This window comes from Mus pahari, chromosome 17 (assembly GCF_900095145.1).
Source record: "Mus pahari chromosome 17, PAHARI_EIJ_v1.1, whole genome shotgun sequence".
Taxonomy (NCBI): Eukaryota; Metazoa; Chordata; class Mammalia; order Rodentia; family Muridae; genus Mus; species Mus pahari.
The window spans coordinates 20,399,135-20,421,269 of NC_034606.1; the positions used below are offsets into that span (position 1 = coordinate 20,399,135).

At 37.9% G+C, this 22,135-nt stretch overlaps 1 protein-coding gene across 2 annotated transcripts in view; it reads left to right on the forward strand.

The window, feature by feature from the left end:
• The window catches only part of Colec10 (collectin subfamily member 10), a 50,475-nt gene that overhangs the window by 10,799 nt on the left and 17,541 nt on the right, over positions 1-22,135 (forward strand). For both annotated transcript variants that reach the window (XM_021217022.2, XM_029548135.1), the window contains exons 2-3: positions 15,972-16,043; positions 20,719-20,790. In XM_021217022.2, coding sequence (XP_021072681.1) covers positions 15,972-16,043; positions 20,719-20,790 — 144 coding nt within the window. The remainder of the gene's footprint in view (positions 1-15,971; positions 16,044-20,718; positions 20,791-22,135) is intronic.

Genomic DNA, 22,135 nt, shown 5'->3' on the forward strand with positions numbered 1-22,135 from the left:
TGGATTTCCTGGATGTTTTGAGTTAGGATCTTTTTGTACTTTGCATTTTCTTTGATTGTTGTGTCCATGNTNTCTATGGAATCTTCTGCACCTGAGATTCTTTCTTCCATCTCTTGTATTCTGTTGCTGAAGCTCACATCTATAGTTCCAGATTTCTTTCCTAGGGTTTCTATCTCCAGAGTTGTCTCCTTTTAGGTTATCTTCATTGTTTCTACTTCCATTTTTAGATCTTGGATGGTTTTAATTCCATCACCTGTTTGGTTATGTTTTCCTGTAATTCTTTAAGGGATTTTTGTATTTCCTCTTTAATGTCTTCTGCCTGTTTAGCAGTATTTTCCTGTAATTCCTTGAGGGATTTTTGTGCTTCCTCTTTAAGGGTTTCTGCCTGTTTAGCAGTGTTCTGTATTTCTTTAAGTGAGTTATTAATGCCATTCTTAAAATTCTCTAGCAGCATCATGATATATGATTTTAGATCTGTATCTTGCTTTTTGGGTGTGTTGGGGTATCCAGGACTTGCTGTGGTGGGTATACTGGGTTCTGATGATGTCCAGTGGTCTTGGTTTCTATTAGTAAGATTCTTTTGTTTGCCTTTTGCCATCTGGTAATCTCTGGTGTTAGATGTTCTAGCTGTCTCTGACTGGAACTTGTTCCTCCTGTGATTCTTTAGCCTCTGTCAGCACTCCTGGGAGACCAACTCTTTCCTTCGTCCCAGTGGTCAGAACACTGTCTGCAGTCAAGCTCTCCTCTTGCAGGGAAGGTGCACAGAAGCATGGAGCTCAGATCCACCTCCTGATTCCTGGGGTCAGAGCCCTCCCTGGAGGCCAATTCTCCTCTGGCAGGGAAGGTGTCCAGGGATCTGGGTCTCAGCTCTGTCTCCTGGCTGAGGATGAAGGCCCAAAGGGACCCAGTCCAAAAAGCTCTTTTGCTTCTGCTCCCCATGTGCTCTCCTTCATAGACTGGTCTCAGTGATCCCAAGATTCTGGGTGTACTAGGGCCTGCCTTTGTCCTTTGACCCTGTTGCTGCCAGCCCAAGACCCTCTGGGATTTTTGGAATTGATGTTGCATTCCACTCACCAGTGATCTCAAGATTTTGGGTGTGCTAGGGTGCCTGCAGCATGGAGAGTCCTCTGGGGACCTTGGGACCCTTAACTGAGATTGTGCCCAAGATGGCGCGGGGGTGACGCCGACCAGAACAATCCCCAGCCACTGGTTGGGCATGTGTCCTTTGTCCCTGTTCCTGCTAGCACAAGACCCTCTGGGATTTTTGGAACTGATATTGTGTTCCACTTACCAGTAATCTCACGGTCCCGGGTGTGCTAGGGTGCCTGCAGTGTGGAAAGTCCTCTGGGGACCTTGGTGCCCTCCTCCAAGATAGCGCCAAAGATCAATAATTTATATATATATCATGAGCATGCAGGTTCCTGTTGTTCTTTATTCCTGACTTGCCAGGGACAGGGCCCAGTTGACTCCCCTCAATCTGTGGGAATCAGTGTCTTGGACAGAAGGACAGAGTTGGCGAGAAGGAGGTGACAAACAGATGCAACTCAAGGGAATGTGGATCTGAATGTAATGTCACAACGTGAACACCAGCCTTATATAATACAGAAAACAAAGGGGTAGGATGTCACAGCAGGCAAAGTACATTGAAGTTATCTGACACAAAACAGAGGAATGACTTCAAAAGGACTTACAGGAACCCGGTAATGTTTACAGTAAAGATAAAAAAAATAAATGAAAAATAAAAAACCCTGCCTAGGGTCAGCTAAAGACAGGTAAGGATTTCACACCCTAGTCACAATTTGTGCTACTCCTTTGAGCCTTGTGAAAACTAGCACCAGGGATGTTCTGCTCTAGCAGACCTTCTCATGAACAATGCAATACCACAACCCTCCTATTTCCTAGGCCTTGGTAAATTCTTTCATATGAGTATAACTTGGCTGTTCCTTTAATTATCTGTAGGGAATCTCCATTTGTCAGAAGAATTCACCAATTCTCTTCTATTATGCAATGTAGCCAGCTATCCCTGGCTGTAATGAAGATTCTAAGTATACTTTGTTAAGCTTTCCCTGAGATTTCTAACTCTTATTCAATAAAATACTGTAAGAAAGCATGCAAGACCCTCCACAATATTGCAGGGACAAATCTGGTGCATTCTAGCTATAAAAATGCCAAGTTTCCAGGAGGCTAAGTTTTCTTGAAACTCTGCCTCGAATCTGCTTCCAGGTTTCTAAACCTGTATTGAGAGTCACTACTGGAGTGGATGTAGCACTGACTCGCTAATATTTTAATTCAGAACATGTGAGTGTATATACAGATAATGTTCAGAATCACAGAGTCTCTGTGTCTATCTACTGAGTCATCCCAATCCATCCTATCACTGCATATCCCCCAATGTCCTCTTGGTTCTAGGAGTAAATACAAGTATAGGGTAAGGAGGGGTGCCTTGAAAAGGAAACCAACTACACTGAATTCATCTGTGATGTCTCATAGATGTATGGGACAGGGTCCTAGCTCCAGAGTCATTGATCTTTACACAGGTTCACTTGTTAGACAGCATTAAATGGTATTGTTCAGAGATTATCCACCAAAATCTTAGGCACAGATCAGGTTTTTAAAATACAATATTCAATTCCTTTGAGCTCAACACAGAGCTGGATAGCCAACCAAGCACAAATACAACAGATTGGTGCTGTTCAAGGAATGCAAAAGTGAAACTGACACTGTGAGTGACACTTGATGTCCAAGGACTTCAGACAAAATTTATAGGTTGGATTTATAAAGGAATAGAAAAGGTTTAGCTTCTTAAAATTATTTTTGGCAAAGATTGCTAATGTGAGAAAATTTTGAAGAGAATCTGTATAAAGAGAAGCTAATGGGCTTTCCTTGTACTGCTATCTTCCATTTGTGGATCCACTTCTCTCACTGGGGCTTTTCTATAGATTTGTTCGACTTATGTTTCTTCTTTCTCTTTCTGTCTTTTTTTTAAAATGGATATTTTCTTTATTTACATTTGAAATGTTATCCCCTTTCCTGGTTTCCCACCTATGGAAATCCCCCCTCCCCTTGCTTCTATGAGGGTATTCCCCCACAAACCCGTCCACTCCTGCCTCCCTGCCTCCCTGTGCTGGCATTCCTCTACACTGGGGCATCAAGCCTTCACAGGACCAAGGGCCTCTCCTCCCATTGGTGCCCAACAAGCCCATCCTCTGCTAGATATGTTGCTGGAACCATGGGTCCCTCCTTGTGTACTCATTAGTTGGTGGTTTAGTCCGTGGCAGCTGTGGGGCTTGAGGGGGGCGGAATTCTGGTTGATAGATATTGTTGTTCTTCCTAAAGGGTTGCAAACCCCTTCAGCTACTTCAGATCTTTCTCTAACTCCTCCACTGGACCCCATGCTCAATCCAGTGGTTGGCTGCGAGTATCCACCTCTGTATTTGTCAGGCTCTGGCAGAGCCTCTCAGGAGACAGCTATTTCAGGCACCTGTCAGCAAGCACTTCTTGGCATCCACAATAGTGTCTGGGTTTGTTGTCTATATACGGGATGGAGCCCCAGATGGGGCACTCTCAGGATGGCCTTTCCTTCAGTCTCTACTACACACATTGTCTCCATATTATCTTCCATGAGTATTTTGCCCCCCACGCCTTTCTAAGAAGGACCAAAGCATCTGCACTTTGGCCTTCCTTCATCTTGAGCTTCATGTGATCTATGAATTGTATTTTGGGTATTCCAAGATTTGGGGCTAATATCCACTTATCAGTGAGTGCATACCATGTGTGTTCTTTTGTGACTGGGTTACTTCACTCAGGATGATATCTTCTAGTTCCAAACATTTGCCTAAGAATGTCATGAATTCATTGTTTTAATAGCTGCATAGTACTGCATTGTGTCAATGTACCATGTTTTCTGTATCCATTCCTCTTTTGAAGGACATCTGGGTTCTTTCTAGCTTCTGGTTATTATAAATAAAGATGCTATGAAGATAGTGCAGCATGTGTCTTTGTTATATGTTGGAGTAAATTCTGGGTATATGATCAGGAGTGGTATAGCTGGATCATCAGTTACTACTATGTCCAATTTTCTGAGGTATTGCCAGATTGATTTTGAGAGTGGTAGTACCAGCTTGTAATCCCACCAACAATGGAGGAGTGTTCCTCTTTCTCAACACCCTCACCAGCATCTGCTGTCACCTGAGTTTTTGATCTTAGCCATTTTGACTGGTATGAGGTGGAATCTCAGGGCTGTTTTGATTTGAATATATAACTAAGAATGTTGAACATTTTTTTACTATTTTTTAATTAGATATTTTCTTCATTTACATTTCAAATGCTATCCCAAAAGTCCCCTATATTCTCCCCCCACCCTGATCTCCAACCCACCCACTCCCACTTTCTGGTCCTGGCATTCCCCTGTACTGGGGCATATAATCTTTGCAAGACCAAGGGCCTCTCCTCCCATTGGACATTCAAGTTTTCTCAGCTGAGAATTCTTTATTTAGCTATGTTTCCCATTTTTTAATAGTGTTATTTGTTTCTCTGGAATCTAACATCTTGAGTTCTTTGTATATATAGGATATTAGCTCTATATCAGATGTAGGGTTTATAAAGATCTTTTCCCAATCTGTTGCTTGCCGTTTTGTCCTATTGACAGTGTCTTTTGCCTAACAGAAGCTTTGCGATTTTGTGAGGTTCCATTTGTTGATTTTTGATCTTAGAGCATAAGCCATTGGTGTTCTGTTCAGGCAAATTTCCCCTATGCCCATGTGTTTGAGGCTCTTCCCAACTTTCTCTTCTATTAGTTTCAGTGTATGTGGTTTTATGTGGAGGTCCTTGATCCACTTGGAATTGAGCTTTGTCCAAGGAGATAATGATAGATCAACATACATTCTTCTACATGCTGATGGTCAGTTGAAGCAGCACCATTTGTTGAAAATGCTGTCTTTTTTTCCACTTGATGGTTTTAACTCCTATGTCAAAAATCAAGTGACCATAGGTGTGTGGGTTCATTTCTGGGTCTTCAATTCAATTCCATGGATCTACCTGCATGTCTCTGTACCAGTACCATACATTTTTTCTCACTGTTGCTCTGTAATACAGCTTGAGGTCAATGATGGTGATTCCCCCAGAAGTTCTTTTATTGTTGAGAATAATTTTCACTATTCTGGGTTTTTTTTTTGTAATTCCAAATGAATTTGCAAATTGTTCTTTCTAACTCTATGAAAAATTGAGTTGGAATTTTGATGAGGATTGCTTTGAATCTGTAGATTGTTTTTGGTAAAATGGCCATTTTTTTACTATATTAATCCTGCCAATCCAAGAGCATGGGAGATCTTTCCATCTTCTGAGGTCTTCTTTGATTTCTTTATTCAGAGACTTGAAGATCTTGTCATACAGATCTTTCACTTGCTTGGTTAGAGTCTCACCAAGGTATTTTATATTATTTGTGACTATTGTGAAAGATGTCATTTCCCTAATTTCTTTCTCAGCCTGTTAATCCTTTGAGTACAGAAAGGCCACTGATTGATTTTTTTTTTTTTTTTTTAGTTAACTTTATACCCATCACTTTGCTGAAGTTGTTCATCATGTTTAGGAGTTCTCTGGTAGAATTTTTGGAGTCACTTAAGTATACAATCATATCATATGCAAACAGTGATATTTTGACTTCTTCCTTTCCAATTTGTATCCCTTTGACCTCCTTTAGTTTTCTAATTGCTCTGGCTAGGATTTTGAGTACTATATTAAATAAGTAGGGAAAGACTGTGCAGCCTTGTCTAGTCCATGATTTTAGTGGGTTTGCTTCAAGTTTCTCTCTGTTTAGTTTGATGTTGGACTCCTGGTTTGCTGTATATTGCTTTTACTATATTTAGGTAGGGGCCTTGAATTCCTGATCTTTCTAAGACTTTTATCATGGAGGGGTGTTGGATTTTGTCAAATGCTTTCTCAGCATCTAATGAGATGATCGTGGGGTTTTTTTTCCCCCTTTCGGTTTGATTATATAGTGGATTACATTGATGAATTTTCGTATACTGAGCCATCCCTGCATTGCTGGGATGAAGCCTACTTGATCATGATGGATGATTATTTTGATGAGTACTTGGATTTAGTTTTTGAGAATTTTATTCAGTATTTTTGCATCATTATTCATAAGGGAAATTGTTCTGACATTTGCTTTCTTTGTTGGATCCTTGTGTGGTATAAGTGTAAGTGTAATTGTGGCTTCATAGAAAAAATTGGGTAGTGTTTCTTCTGTTTCTATTTTGTGGAATAGTTTGAAGAGTATTGCTATTAGGTCTTGTTAGAAAGTCTGATAGAACTCTGCACTAAACCCATCTGGCCTTGGGCTTTTTTTGGTTGGGAGACTTTTATTGACTGCTGCTATTTCTTTATGGTTTATATTACCGTTTAAATGGTTTATTTGATCCTGATTTAACTTTGGTACCTGGTATCTGTCTACAAAATTGTCCATTTCATCCAGATTTTTCAGTTTTGTTCAGTAATGGCTTTTGTTGTAGGATCCAATTATTTTTTTTTAATTTCCTCAGTTTCCATTGTTATGTCTCCCTTATCATTTCTGACTTTCTTAATTAAGGTACTATTTCTGTGCCCTCTCATTAGTCTCCCTAAGGATTTACCTATCTTGTTGATTTTCTCAAATAACCTGATCCTGGTTTTGTTAATTCTTTGTATAGTTCTTTTTGGTTATATTTTGTTGATTTCAGCCCTAAGTTTGATTATTTTCTGCTCTCTACTCCATTTGGGTGTATTTGCTTCTTTTTGTTCTAGAGCTTTCAGGTGTGCTGTCAAGCTGCTAGTGTATGCTCTCTCCAGTTTCTTTTGCAGCCACTCAGAGCTATTATTTTTCCTCTTAGCATTCATTATGTAACATAAGTTTGGGTGTGGTATGCCTTCATTTTCATTAAATTCTAAAAAGTCTTTAATTTCTTTCTTTATTTCTTCCTTGACCAAGTTATTATTGAATAGAGTGTTGTTCAGCTTCCATGTGTATGTGTTCTTTCCATTATTTTTGTTATTATTGAAGACTAGCCTTAGTCTGTGGTGATCTGATAGGATACATAGGATTATTTCAATCTTCTTGGATCTGTTGAGGCCTGTTTTTGACCAATTATATGGTCATAGTGCGACACTATGTACACCCTAGGAGGCATAATACTAAAATAAAGATCACCCTTTCTAACCCATCACTTTTACTATCAGCATCAAACTGTTTTGTATTTGAATATAATTGTAATCAGTGGAATACAATATTTATCATTGTTTTAACCAATGTCATTATGACACACTTTCAGGTGTTTGGAGTTTCTGGTTTTTTACTCCAAACATTCCTATATGTATACATAATTGTGTCCATGAAGGAAGTCCCATGAAGTAAACTAGGGTACCATATTTTTCTATTTCAATTTTTTTTCTTTTTCAATACTAGGGACTCAACCTAGTATACCACTCATGGTAGGCATGTACTCTGCTATTCAAATATTTATCCAGCTCTCTTTTTTTAATTTAAAAGACTATTTATTTTATATCTATCTATCTATCTATCTATCTATCTATCTATCTATCTGTCTGTCTGTCTATCTCTGTCTATCTGTCCATGCCATGTGTGGAGGTCAAAGGATACCTTTCAGAATTCAGCTGACTCTCTCCTTTCACACTATGAGTTCAAGGGATGGCACTTGGATCCTCAAGGTTAGCGGCAGATACCTTTACTCAGGGAGCCATCTTGCTGGCCTGTGCGTTACAGGATCTTATTAAGTTGCTCAGACTAACCTTTAATTTGTTACGCAGCCTAAGTAGCCTTTAAATTATCAATCTTTCCCTATCAGCCTCCAGAGCAGCCAGGATTGCAGGCCTGTAGATTTTTTTACTTCTTTAGTACATGCACTTTAAACTTACTTCCAGATTATTCTCTGTTGTCAAGAATCATGAAGGAGAAACTTCAACGCTCTTTATTTATGTCTTCTTTGGATCTGCTATAAAATATAGCATAGATATTTACAGAGGAATATATAATATATTATATTGATATAATATATGGTATATGATATATGACATATATATCTACATGCACATACATACATACATACATACATACGTACATACATATGTCTCTGTGTGTATTGGATTTCTCATCAAGTATTTGTTATTTAAACCTTTGCATAATCTTCTAAAATCATTCATTGTAGTTTCTGAAGAGGAATTTTTCTAAGTTCTTTGAATATTATGATAATTACTTTTTTCTTATATCAAGTATTCACTTTTCTTTTGACATTTATTTGTGTATAATATTCATAAATTTATGTATATTTACATTAAACTCTTATCAGGTTGTTATGTATGACTTTTGTTTTCATCTTTATGTGAACGAAATTCACACAGAAAGAATGTGTATGTGCCATTCAGTGATAGCAGGAGCTCAAGGGCATTTTGATGATCAGGAAACAACTTGATCAAGAAGAGATTCTACAAGTTAAGACCATAAAATAAGGTATAAGAATTCCCCTGATGACAATCTGAAAGGTCATATACTAGACAAAGTGTGGTCTTACCCTACAGAAACTGCTAGAATATTTTGAATGAAGGAGTAACAGTGAAAATATTATTTCTAAGACTTGTTTGGAAGACAGTTTGATAAAGCAAAGTTCAGATTCACGTAAACTGTTATTTGAATGGTTTGTTGAACAGAAAATAGTCCAATTGTATTAGATGCATCAATTAGTTAAACATCACAAAGACCATTTAGGAATTATATACAATGGACAAGAATTGGGGCCTGAAGATGGAATAGGTAAGAGAGAGAGATAACAAGAATAAGAGAAAAAACAAAGAAAAGTGGAAAATAAGAAAAAGTAAGAATGAAGATTGGCCTGAAGGCAGATAAATGATCCAAACCAGCTTGACTGTGGAATCTGGGACATTTAAGCATGATGGAAATATTGGGAGGGAAAATAAATTAGAGGAAGAAGCAAAACCACTGCAGGGCAATAGCAGAAGTACGGCTCTATGTGTCTGCCTAGGCTGACTTACTGCCTTATAGGTTGTACCACAGACTGAGGCCAATTCATTAATCAGCCACTATGGGGAACGACATTTCAGTCAATCACAAATTCATTTGACTGTGTTGTCATTAAGCGCACAATAATCCATCTTGTCTTTAGGGATGTCTCTCCTTTCATTTCAAGAACACCTATTGAACAGGCACTTGGTGCCAAGTGCTAGGAATGCAGGGAGGACAGTATGTCACTTCAGATCTATCCAATCTTGGGATGACACCTTAGAGTAGGAAGCTATGAGGTGGTGGAGGAGTACCCTTCAGGGAGCACCATTAATTCTCTGCACTAAAGTGCAATCCTGACATAGGCATGCTTGTACCTAGAAGGCTTGGGACTTGGGACTTTCAGGAACACATCACCCAATTGAATATAAGAATTAATTCACATGAGCTCTTATTGATGAACTTGTTATAATATACTAACAAAACTATACATTGGCTCATTTTTTTACGCACCCGTCTTACATGTAAATATATTCTATTGAATCTATCTCAGAGATTCTACTTTTTTTAAACAAAAGCGAGAGAGAGCTGGGGATGTGGGCAGATGGAGGCAAGTGGCTCTTTTCTGCTCCTGTAACAGATTCTTTTAGCATTTGTTATACTGATTTTTGGCTTCCCGGGGCTGTGCCCTTGCCATGGAGAAGGATGTTGTTGTCTTAATCATCATCCAGTAATTATATTATTGAGAAACTTGTATTATCAAGTGAAAGAATCCAACACAAGCCAAAACAGCAAACAGAAGACAGAATGCCAATTTACAGACTTCTGTATCAAGAAGCAATGGAGCCATGCTAGAGCTTCATGCTTGCCCAACTTGTTCTGGGCTCACATTTCTTTCCTTGGCTTTGTTCTCCTCTATAGTGAACACAGTGTGAAGCTTGTTCTTTCTTGTGTTGTTAAGATATATTCAGCATCTTGTCTGAAACAACTAAAGACAAATTGATTCTCTTTTAGTTTATGGAAGTTCTAATTAAAATCCTTAAATTGAAACTTGTGGTTCCTTATAGGGTCACATGTTATCAGAATCCCAGAAAAAATATATCAAGAGTAAAATCAATGGATAACTATTCAATATGTATATGTGTGTGTGTGTGTGTGTGTGTGTGTAGATAGAATACATTATAGATAGAATAGATATAATACATTTATAGATAGAATACATTTGATCCAAGGATTCCAGTATGAGATTGATCATCCATAATCTCACATAAGCTTCAAGTAGTTCCATAACAAAGTAGTTTTATTCTCAATAATTCTGAAGAATAAAAGTTAATTGTTTAGGATAAAATTTAATTTAAATTTAAATAATTGATTAAATAATTTAACACATTATGTATTAAAATTATCATTCAATTATTTATTAAATGTAATGATTTAATGAAATGGAACTATACATTATTTAGCATGTTATTAAAGAGCTTTTATTTGGGAAATTTAAAGTTTGAGCCTATCTCATACATGTATATCCAAGATATACATAAATATACATTCATATGTACAGATTTGGATGAGTATCCCAGCACTTTTTCCCAAAGCCGGAGCCCTTAAAAAATCATTTTTTAGATAAATGTGCTTGTTTATTTTTAAATAGAAAGTTAAAAATTGGTTAAATATTCAATTCTGCAAAACCAAACATCTTCAATGAATCTTCAGTCCGATTATGGAAGAAAACAAAGCCAAGACGAGAGCAAATTGCTCAAGCATGTGGCTCTAGCATGGCTCCATTTATTCCTGATACCTAAGTCTGTAAATTGACATTTCAGAGTTCATCAATAATTTGAATTTATTGTTGTCCATGTTTAAACTTTTCATGAATTGAAAGTACAAAGTTACATCTTCTTAAAGCACTGCTGTCTGTCTTGTAAGATCCTCCGTGGACCAACCTTCCTACTTAAAGACCAGAGTCTCAGCCAATTAAGATGCAACTGATTCTTTTGTACTCTAAGCATGGAAGAATCAACTTTCCATAACTGTAACAGAATGTCTGATATAAATGACAAGAAAGGAGGTTTACGTTAATGCTTGGTATTAGAGCAAACCCATTACTTTTTGGCTATAAGTGGTGGCAAACACAGCAATGGTGGAGGTCATAGAAAAGCAAACTGCTTAGTGCATGGAAAAGAAGCAGAAGAAAAGAAAGCGACTGGTTTCCTAAATCCCATTCAAGGGAATGCCACCAGTGACCAAGGGTCTTAATACTACACCTCAACTGCTAAAGGTTTCACCTCCTCTCAAGTCTTTAAGACATGACTACAGGAAACCTCTCTCCATCCAAACTCTAGCAGAAGGTAAATGATCTGATGAGAGCTGCAACTCTTGCTGTGTAAGATTAGATTCTATGAATATAATCTGTTTATACTCAACCTTCTCAGGATTCTTGCTTCTATAAATGACCAGTAGGAATTTGTCTTCCCCAGCTCCTTTCAGTCTACTAGTAGTTCTCTCACCAGAAAAGAAAAATGACATAATTGTTCATGATTTGTTTTCCAAGAACACAGGTTCACTCCAATGAATTTTGACTTCTCTTTCTAACTGTTCATTTCTCCTTCGTTCCAGATTAGACTGAAAGAGCATAATCATATAGACAGATGATAATTGGAACCACAAGAATTCTATGAAGCAGATCTTATCAAGTACTTGAATAAAACTCAATATTGTTGTCATGGTAATGTGCTTACATAGGGTACTGTTGCTAGCCTTTAGACATTTGTTGACATGTTTAAGGATGATATGTTGTCATGTCTGTAATTGAATTTTCAGAAAAAAATTAGCAAAAAAAATAGTTCAGGTAGTGACATCAAGCTAGTAGCTATATCTACTGGTATATCTGTCCATCATCTCTAAGTGTATAAAAATGTTCATAGTGTGAAGTAGAAAACCATGCAGTCAAGCAAAAATGTAATAAAGTTACAAGGTAGGGGTTGAGGTAGTGAACACATAGAGATAATTGCTTTTTAACTCCCCATTAAAACACAAACAGTGGAATACACTAAATGAGTAACTGAATACTCCTCACCCATTGGATGAGATACCTTTACTGTGAAATTATCTTATGGAACATGTGGTTTCTCTCATATAAATACAAAAAATTAAGACTCAAAGACATGCGAATTTTCACCAATTCAATCTGTTCCCTATATCGCAGAGAGAGTTGTGTAGAGAGGATTGGATGGAAAGAATATGTGGTAGACAGGAAGGCAAATGAAGGCACTGAGGGAATGATAAATAGATAAACATGAGCAGCATAAACAATTGAAGAACACAAGAAGGACCACGTATTTCAGCAAAGTACCTGGAGAAGAGAAAGTGCAGGTTGAGTATAATAACCTTATTCCTTGAGGCTATCTCAGCCCTTGTATTGAAAGCTTCAAAACAGGAGATGGAATTTGCAAATTTGGAAACAAAATGTAAGGAGGGGAGGAGCTTGCCGTAGGGCAGAGTGTATCCTTGCAGGGGATCTCATGCCACATGTCCAACCCAGTTCTAAGGGTGATCAGAGAGTAGATTGCTAACAACTTCTCTCTTGTCTCTAAGGTTACTTTGGAATGCTAAATAAAATCACTGGAAATGATTGTAGTCATTCCTTTACATATTTATTCCATTTAAATTCATAGTACAGACTTGAGTTCAGTTATTTAATTTCAAATAAATCCTAACTTTAAAAAGGCGGTCAACTGTAATTTGTGGTGGAATTCTGCTGGGGAGATCATTACAGCATGCTGATGACCTGGAGGGGCTCAAGGAAATAATTTTTAGAAACTTAAAATTAGTCTATTATAGCTTAGCTTAGCTGGCTTTTTTTTTTTTAAAAAAATGTAAGTTGTTATTTTTTTAATGAAAGAATCTCATAAAATATTCCTAAGACACTAAAAAACAACATTGAGATGAGGGGCTTCTTTCTGGTGCTTGTCTTTATGTCTCCCTTCTGTTTTCACGAAAGTAACTCTCAAAGATTAAATAACCAGGACTACAAGTCTACTTCAGCTCTAGCAGGCAGGCTGATGCACTCATCTGGGTCACAGGAACCTTAATCTTGTTTCTTTCCTTCAAGATCTTCCGTCAGAAGCCACCAGGGAGCAGCAAATGACTAAATCACTCATCTTGCCTCCTCCAGTGAGACTCTTGCTTGGAAATGAATGAGAGCTATCCCAGGGAGTAGGAAGGAAGGGAAAAAAATAATGGTACCAATACTCACGCTCATGTGGCTTTATGATCTTGCCCTTTACTGAGCAGGAGTTGTCTCTCTAGTTCCATTCCATGGATCCACAATCCAGGTCCCAAGAATGTGAGGATAAAAGTCCATTTAAAATAATTCCAATTGTGCAGAACATGGACTTGGAGGAAAGATACCCAAAATATGAATCCCAGTGTTACCATTACACATACTGGATAGATGTTGCCTCACCTCTGCTTGACCTCATTCCCTCATCTGTAAGATGGAGCTGAGGATAGCATCCTTCTGAAAGGTGGTCACGAGGATCAAATGATAGAGTACATCTCACGTAGAATGGACACTTTGGCTCTTAATATTCAATAATGCTATCATAACATTTGTAAAGTATCATACAGTTCATACAAAGTATAGACAATTCAATCACATTTCGAGCAAATTCTCTATGTGCAAACAAACAAACAAACAAACAAACAAAAAACATTGTTTAGGATGGCAGCCTATCCCTCAGCTCTTAGAGGACTGAACATGAGCTTTCAGCAGAGATGAGCTGACACATTAAGTATAAAAAGGCAACCAGAAGAATTTAGCTCAGTCATCTAATGGTAGAGAAGATAATAGTTTTCTATATAATGTCACACTGGGTGAAAAATGAGGTAATAAAGGAAAGAACAGATGAAAAAGATGGGGGCAGGGAGGAAATCTTCTGGAAGACACACGTGCACATGCACACACACGCGCACACAAAAATAAAAAAAATATTTTTCCATTCTAGCACTGAGTGAAACAATGTTCAAAAAAGATAAAGGGACTCCCAGAATGCAGAATTGCTCAGCTAGTGGGCAGCAAATTCAAGTCTCACAAATTCTACCCCTGGGATACATCGTGTATGAATTAAGTCATTGGAATACTAACACGAACCCAGCTATCTTTCTTGTTTAGAAGGTAATACAAATTGTCAGGTTTTTTTTCTGGTAACTTTCCCCTGTCTCTCTGAAAACTTTGACAAATGTCAAGTTTCCTAAAATCTACCATCTGCTAGGAATCCACTGAAGCCTACAGAGAACGTGTTAAATTTACATGGGGAGGGCAGAAACAGATACGGGAAAATTCTCACTGGGATAAGCAGAGATCCTATGATAATACAGAAGTATCTTAACCACACAGCATCTTGGTGGTTTTTTGTTGTTGTTGGGTTTTTCTCTTTGCTTTTGTTTTAACTTATGAACTAGAGTGAGAATAGTTTCTACCTCCTGGAATTACCACAATTCCATGTCAAAATCCTTAGCTCAAGTGCACAGAACATATTAACCTTGCTAAATAAACACCACCACCCCCAGCACTGGAAAACGCCATCCAGTCCAAACACAACTCCTCTAGTCTGACCACAGAAATCATATAAGTATCTTTGTAAAAGCCAGTTCCAGAAGGATCCTGTAGTCAGCCTTGTAAAACAGCCAGATGCTTGGATAATCTCACTGCCTGGAATCTCATTTTCCGTTATCCTTCATGCTTTCATTGTCCTGAGGCTGCCATGGTGACAATGTGAGTATATAGTCACAACATGGTATGTGTTATGCTCTTTATTTCCAAAGCACATTCACATTCTTATGTTGTTGATTCTAAAACAACTGGACAAGTCAGCGAGGGCAGGTAATACCCCACACTAATGATAAGGAAACACAGACTACAGGAAGGAGTAACAGTAGCCATCGTAATTGCACACCAGTATATACCAGTGTATACTGGTCCATGGAAACTTCTTAGTAGCCCACACATTATTATTTTAATTTTCGTGAAAGAAAAGTAAGGCTCAGAAAAGATGGCTATTTTTTTACGTTGCTCCAGATAGGTGACAGAAGAGCTGTGACTCAGGTCTAAACTTGTCTTCCTCCGAAGTCAATAAGCTATATCAGCAACATATCAAAGAATCACTCAAGTTATTAGCAACTACCATGATATTATTATCTGTGCCTTCTAACTCATGGTCCATTTTAGTAAATGTTTCAGTAAAACACTCGTTCCGTCAGTTTGAAGTTTAAAGATCCACTCGTCTGTGGCTGCGACAGTCACTGTCAGCTGTTTGCTATTCCTAGTCTCCTAATCTTAGTTCCCAGTCCATGCCTCAAATTGTGGGGTCCCACTAATAATGAGAGAAGAAGACGATATACTGCAACCTTATCTTTTATTAATTTATTAACTAGTTATTTGACAACTCCATAGACAGGGATTACATGATCTACAATGAAGCAATGCCTCAGCAACTCACTCTCTATCACCCCTATATAGCTCTTCTTTTCTTTACAAATCTTTTTTTTACCACATTCGTTTCTATTTCCTGCATTCTGACCCATTTAATTTAACCAACACTTTCTGCAGGACCATGATAGAGTCTTGTGGGCTGAGCAGAGGGATCAAAGTTAAAGACAACGACCCCCTTCCGAACTCCTAGTACCTACAAATAGCCAAGAGATCAGCAATAAGGATCGCGAGTCCGTGAGCCTCTCTCCCATCCATGACAGACTGCCGATAGCCTCTCCTATGCAGACCGGAGCTGCAATGATGATTACTATGGATCTGACTTCTTTTCAGTTGTCTAATCCTCATGGCCTAGGTCCATTCTCACATCCAAGTTGCAATGGCATTTTGAGTAATGTCTCATCCCCCTGGGGAGATTGAGCTTAGTCATTAGTTGAGATGACCTACTCTGTCTTGTCTACTTTGTTTTAAAAGGAGATGATGGTGAAAGAGGTGACACCGGAGAAGAAGGCAAGGATGGCAAAGTGGGACGCCGGGGACCAAAAGGTAAGTTAGCTATCTGAAATGTCCAGTCTAATGTGCAATGACCGCCCTCCCCCTTGCCCTGCTTTCCCTCTCCATTTCCTCTTCCCTCCCTCCCTCCTTCTCCCACCCCTGCTCTCTCCCCGCCCCCCCCCCAGCCCTTGTCTTAGAAATTAGCAATTTCACAAACTCTCTACCCCAGATTTAGATATGTGTTTGAGGTATGAGTTACCTGACCAGTGAGGGGCCCCTGTGGACTTGCCTGAAAGCTTGACGCTATTGTATTTCTCAAGCTGTATCGTTAAGACTGTTCACACTGTCAATCATATGCTCCAGTACAGGGGAAATGCCAGGGCCAGGAAGCAGGAGTGGGTGGGTTGGGGAGCAGGGCAGGCAGAGGGTATAGGGGGCTTTGGTGATAGCATTTGAAATGTAAATGAAGAAAATATCTAATAAGAATGCCTTAAAAAAAGATAAATTGTATCTAATGACCTATGCAACTTTGCTGAATAAACATAGCTAGAAGTCAGACCAATAAAAATGGAAGAAAAAAAAAAAAAGACTCTTCAAACTGTGTGGCTCAGGGAGGAGCAGCCTCTGTAAAAACATAGGATGATTAGTTTTAAGAAACATAGGTATCATAACTTTGAGGGCAAGGATACAGGGGAAGAAGGACTCAGTTTTTTTTTTTTTAATTAATTTATTAGATATTTTCTTCATTTACATTTCTTTTTTATTTATTATTATTTTCTTTATTTACATTTCAAATGCTATCCCAAAAGTTCCCTATACCTCCCCCCCCCTTTTTTTTTAAGAGGACAGAGTTTGTTTTTTTGAGACAGGGTTTCTCTGAGTAGCCCTGGCTCTCCTGGAACTCACTCTGTAGACCAGGCTGGCCTTGAACTCAGAAATCCACCTGCCTCTGCCTCCCAAGTGCTGGGAAATTTCTATATTTCTTTACTTCATTTTCCTTATAATAAAGAATGACGGAGGGTCTTGTAGGAAAAGAAAACAAAGCAAACAACAGTAGCACAAAAGCTACTCAGATGTTTTCCTGAATAAATCTAAGGGTAAACCTTACTAAAATTAAGTCAATAAGCCAAAGGCTCTGAATCACCACCACTTGTCTTCCAAACAACTCTGTTGTTTCCTTTCTATGGAATCGCACCCAGGGACACTTGTTTTAAAGTTTAAAAGGGTGGAAAAGACTCTCAAGCCCTTAGACCTCAATCAGAGAAAGACTGTATGATTCTAAAAGTTCTTACACTAATTGCTAAGTTATTCTCACAAAACAAAGATTTATATCTAGCGAATGTTTTTATAGTATCACTTTTTGTTAGTTATTTTATAGTATCACTTATTTATTAGTTTTTGGCTTCGGTTTTTAGTTTGGTTTGGCTTCATTTTCCTTTTTGATTTTTGAGGGCATTTTGTTTTGTTTTGTTTTGTTTCTGTTTGGTTAGTTGGATTTTGCTTGTATTTTATGAGAGGTATCATAATACAGTCTTGGAAAATTTGAAATTTGCTATGTATACCAGGCTAGGCTCCTAGTCTTAAAGATTTACCTGCATCTGCCTCCTGAGTACTAGGATTATAGGTGTGTGCAACCATACCTATCCCTTATTATTGTTTTTTTAAACAAAGACTTTAAAATTGTGTAGGAGGTCCCTGACGATTAGTCACAAGCTCAGCAGCAAAGTGGGCTGTGGTGGATCATATCTGCAATACCAGCATCCATACTTGAGGCAGAACTGCTGCATTTGAAGTCAGCCTGGGGCTCAGAGTGAACACCAGGCCAGTCTGCATTACAGTGTAAGATGCTGTCTCCAAAGACAAAAATAAGCAGCAGAACTTCAGCAAGACAGTTTCTAATGTCTCTTTCATCTCCAGATTTTATGCATCCCCTTCCCTGTTCTGAAGTAGCTAAAAACTGTCAAATCTTGTTTGAAAGCAGAGGGAGAAATCAATCCTAAGGCAAAACCAGAACTTTATCAAGAGGTGAACCTATCTAAAACAAAATAGAAGAAGCTTACTCTGCCACTTATCTACCCTTTATTTTACAGACCCTCTGCTGTGGGCATTAGTCAATATTGGGCAGTAAATATTTTAACACCAACATGCCCAGAATTGTCAGAATCATCACATTTCAATTAATAAATACCTTATAATTCTGTTTAAATATTATATATATTGGGTTCATTTTCTGTTGTTCTTTTTTTTTTCCTAGAAAAATACCATTGAATATATTTTGTGTTGGCAGTCTACTGTTGAGCTGCCTCTTAAGTGTGGTTTTTACACCCAGTGAGACTTCACTGGCAAACCCTTTTACCCTTTCCAAACATCTGTCAGCCTGAGAGAGTTTCTGGGTTGGGAATGCACATGTGTGTCCACGTTTCCTCTCAGTACTGGAACTACATTGGGCTTAGACCCATGCCAGACCTGTGCATACTGCTACAGCCTCTGTTTTATGCACATCAGCCCTGTCTTAGAATGCCTTGTTTCCTTGATATCATCCATCCCCATGGCTCTTAGAATCTTTCTGTGACCTCTTCTGCAGAGCTTCTTGACTCCTGAAGGAAGGGATTTGATGGAGACATCTTCCAAGGTCTGTCTCTCTCTCTCTCTCTCTCTCTCTCTCTCTCTCTCTCTCTCTCTCTCTCTCTCTGCACATTGTTCAGTTTCAGGTCTCTGTTTTTGTTTCCATCTACTGCAGGAGGAAGCTTCTCTGATGATGACTGGGGAAATCACTGAGTTCAAGTACAGCAGAATGCCATCAGGAGTCATTCTATTACTGTGTTCCTTTAGCAGAACACTAGTATATGGTTTTCCCTCCAATTCCATAGCCTTTCTAGTTCCAGGGCCTTGACCACCCAAACAGGGTTGATCATGGGTTCCATCTCATATTGAGGGCATTAAATCCAATCACATACTGGTTTATTACCTACAGAACTTTTCTGCCTCTATTAGACCAGCATATCTTGTAGGCAAGACTTCACTGCAGATCAAAGAGTTTGTTGCTGTGTTGGGGTTTTCCTTTTTCTTCTGGTAGCATTCAAAGTACGTTCAAGTATTATGGACACTGGGCAGTAGTAAATACATTGTAGCTGTGTGCAGTTGCTCACAATTATAATTTAGGTACTTGGAAGGCTGAATCAATATTATTTAAGGTGAGCCTGGGCTACAGTATGAAAGTTGTCTAAAAACTTTCAAGTAAATACCAAAACAAGCAAAGAAACAAATAAATTGTAAAATGCTATTTGCTAAATTCTTCCACTGATGATAATAGTCATAATAGTCTAGTAAAAACTTAAAATTCGGTGCTTTGTCTAATGTACCATTTGTAATACCTCTGAAAGTAGTTTGGTTGTTGTTGTTTTGGAGAAACTAAAATCAGCAGTAGCTTAGAAAAAAGTTTAATCTGTATAGTCCCTGTCACAACCTCTTTTGTCTTTTCCCAAGATTTATTCTTTAAAAAGAACAGTCCAAGATGTTCTTTCATTATGTAGACTATCTATCAAAGTATCCGATAGCTTACTTTGCTGTGTAGAAACTTTAAAATTTAATTTAGTCCATTTGTTATTTCTTGAAGATATTCCTGTGCTGTTAGAATATGGTGCAGAAAGTTTTGCATATACATATCTTGATATATATTTTGATGTTTTCTTCTAGTAGTTCTAGGATTTCAGCTTTTATATTAGAGCCTTTGATCCACTTTGAATTGATTGTTGAGTAGCACAAGAAAGATAAATCTAGTTTCTTTTTCTTTTTTCCTTTTTCTTTCTTTCTTTTTCTTTTTCTTTTTTTCTTTCTTTGTTTCTTTCTTTTTCTTTTTCTTTTTTTTCTTTTTTCTTTTTTTTAATTTTTTTCTTTATTTTCAGTGTATCCAGTTTTGTCAGCACCCTTTGTTTAATAGGCTGGTTTTTATTACCAGTATAGTTCTTGACACATCCTGATAAAAATTCAGATGGCCTTAGCTCTGTTATTTCTTCATATTCTGTTTACTGATCAACATTAATGTTTTTAGGTCAATATCATGTAGACTTTGTCACTATGGCTCTATAGCATAATTTGAGTTCAGGTATTGCAATACCTCCTATAGCATTATTTTTTTTCTTTTATTGGATATTTTCTTTATTTACATTTCAAATGTTACCCCTTTCCTGACTTCCCCTCCAGAAATCCCCATCCACCTTTCCCTGCTTGTATGAGTGTGTTCCCCCACCTAACCACCCACTCCCATCTCCCTGCCCTGGCATTCCCTTACCCTGGGGAATCGAACCTTCACAAGACCAAGGGGCTCTTCTCCCATTGATGTCTGACAAGGCCATCCTCTGCTACATACACAGCTGGAGCCATGGTCAACCTAATTATTGAGCAAACTAGCCATCACAACTAGGCATCTTAGGTAGAAAGATAGATAGATAGATAGATAGATAGATAGATAGATAGATAGATAGATAGATAGAATAATATGTATTATATGTGGAGAGAATACTATATAGAATATAGACTATTTTTTCTATATAGTATTCAATATATTCTACCTAAGATACTTAATATATATACCTAATATATAGATAATAACTAATATATGTATATATGAATATTGCTATTTATTTTAATTAAAGATCATGTAAGTCACATCCTTAAAGGAAAGAAAAAGCGTCATGTTATAATACTGGCATGCTTTGTTTTTTAGGAGTGAAAGGAGAACTGGGTGATATGGGAGCCCAGGGCAATATTGGCAAGTCTGGCCCTATTGGCAAGAAGGGTAAGTTGGCCATGCTATTTGGTGGCACAAACTAAAGCAAGCAAGCACATTGTGAACACATTCTTTTAATGTTTTATGTCATGAAAATGATCACTTTTCTTTCTCTTAAATAGTGTTCATTCTATCTCCTGAACTTGAGTCTTATACAAATAATATATCCCATAGCTGAGAATCAAAAATAAACCATGGAGTAAAATTAAGCAATATTTCAGAACAGAATCAAGCATAAAGTTCTGGTAGGTTCTATGTTGAACTCTCTCCCTGGATCTGTGGATAGCTACTAACCCTTGCTATAACTCAATAATGATATGATTTAAATACTGTCATGATTACTCATAAAACACAATATACACAAGCATAGAGTAGATAAATTAATAATAATATCTCTAAAATCTATTATCAAGATAGGAAACTGAAGTATATCCAAAAATGACCATCCCTTCAGACATGTTCTGCTATAACTGCAGCCTCAATAAGTTGCTTTTTATTACCCAATCTCCCCTTCCCTGCCCTCTTTCCTTTTCTCATAAAACTTCACAATGGTAACAAGTCTCAATTGTTCTCAAATTCATTAATTCATATATATATATATATATATATATATATATATATATATATATTCATTGTTCCACTTGGTTGGAAACATAAAGCTGAAGGAAAAGTCAAAATGCTTTGCCAGCATCTTGGAGATCATTCAGAAAGATAAGAATTTCTCAATAAGAATTATAATCCTAAATAACGTAAGTACTAGAGGTACCAAATGAGAAAGGAAGGCAGGATTGAGATGGGGAGAGGAGAAACTGAAATAGATGTTAGGGAATGGCAACAAGTTTTCATGCACCAGGGAAAGACATTTGAGATAAATGCACAAAATAGTTCTACAAAGGTTCAGATTAGAAGCTCAGTGCCATGAGTGTTAAAATCATGCATCCTTTATGTTATGATAAATGCATAATTCATAAACCTTTGGCCCTTTTCAAAACTCATCAAGTGCCTAGTGGTGCTCAACAGTGGATTCTTATAGGCATCTTGCCAGAGTGGAGTCTGAGCTGAGGCTTATGGCTTCTAGTCTCATCTGGAGGCTCTGTGCCATCTCAGCTCATACCTCTCCACATTGATCCTTAAGGAGTTTCCTTCAGTTAAACTGGGAGACATGGATGAACGTCTCTCTTGGATGTTCACGACTGCTTGAAATCTTTAAAGCTGGAGAATGCTACAAAGCTCTTCATCGTCTGTGGCAGCTGTTGTTGCTTGACTCCAGTGGTTTATTAAAAAATCGGAGAAACTCTATCTTCAGAACTCTTCATTTGCACAGGTCTTACCCAAAACCCTGACAGGGGGCTTA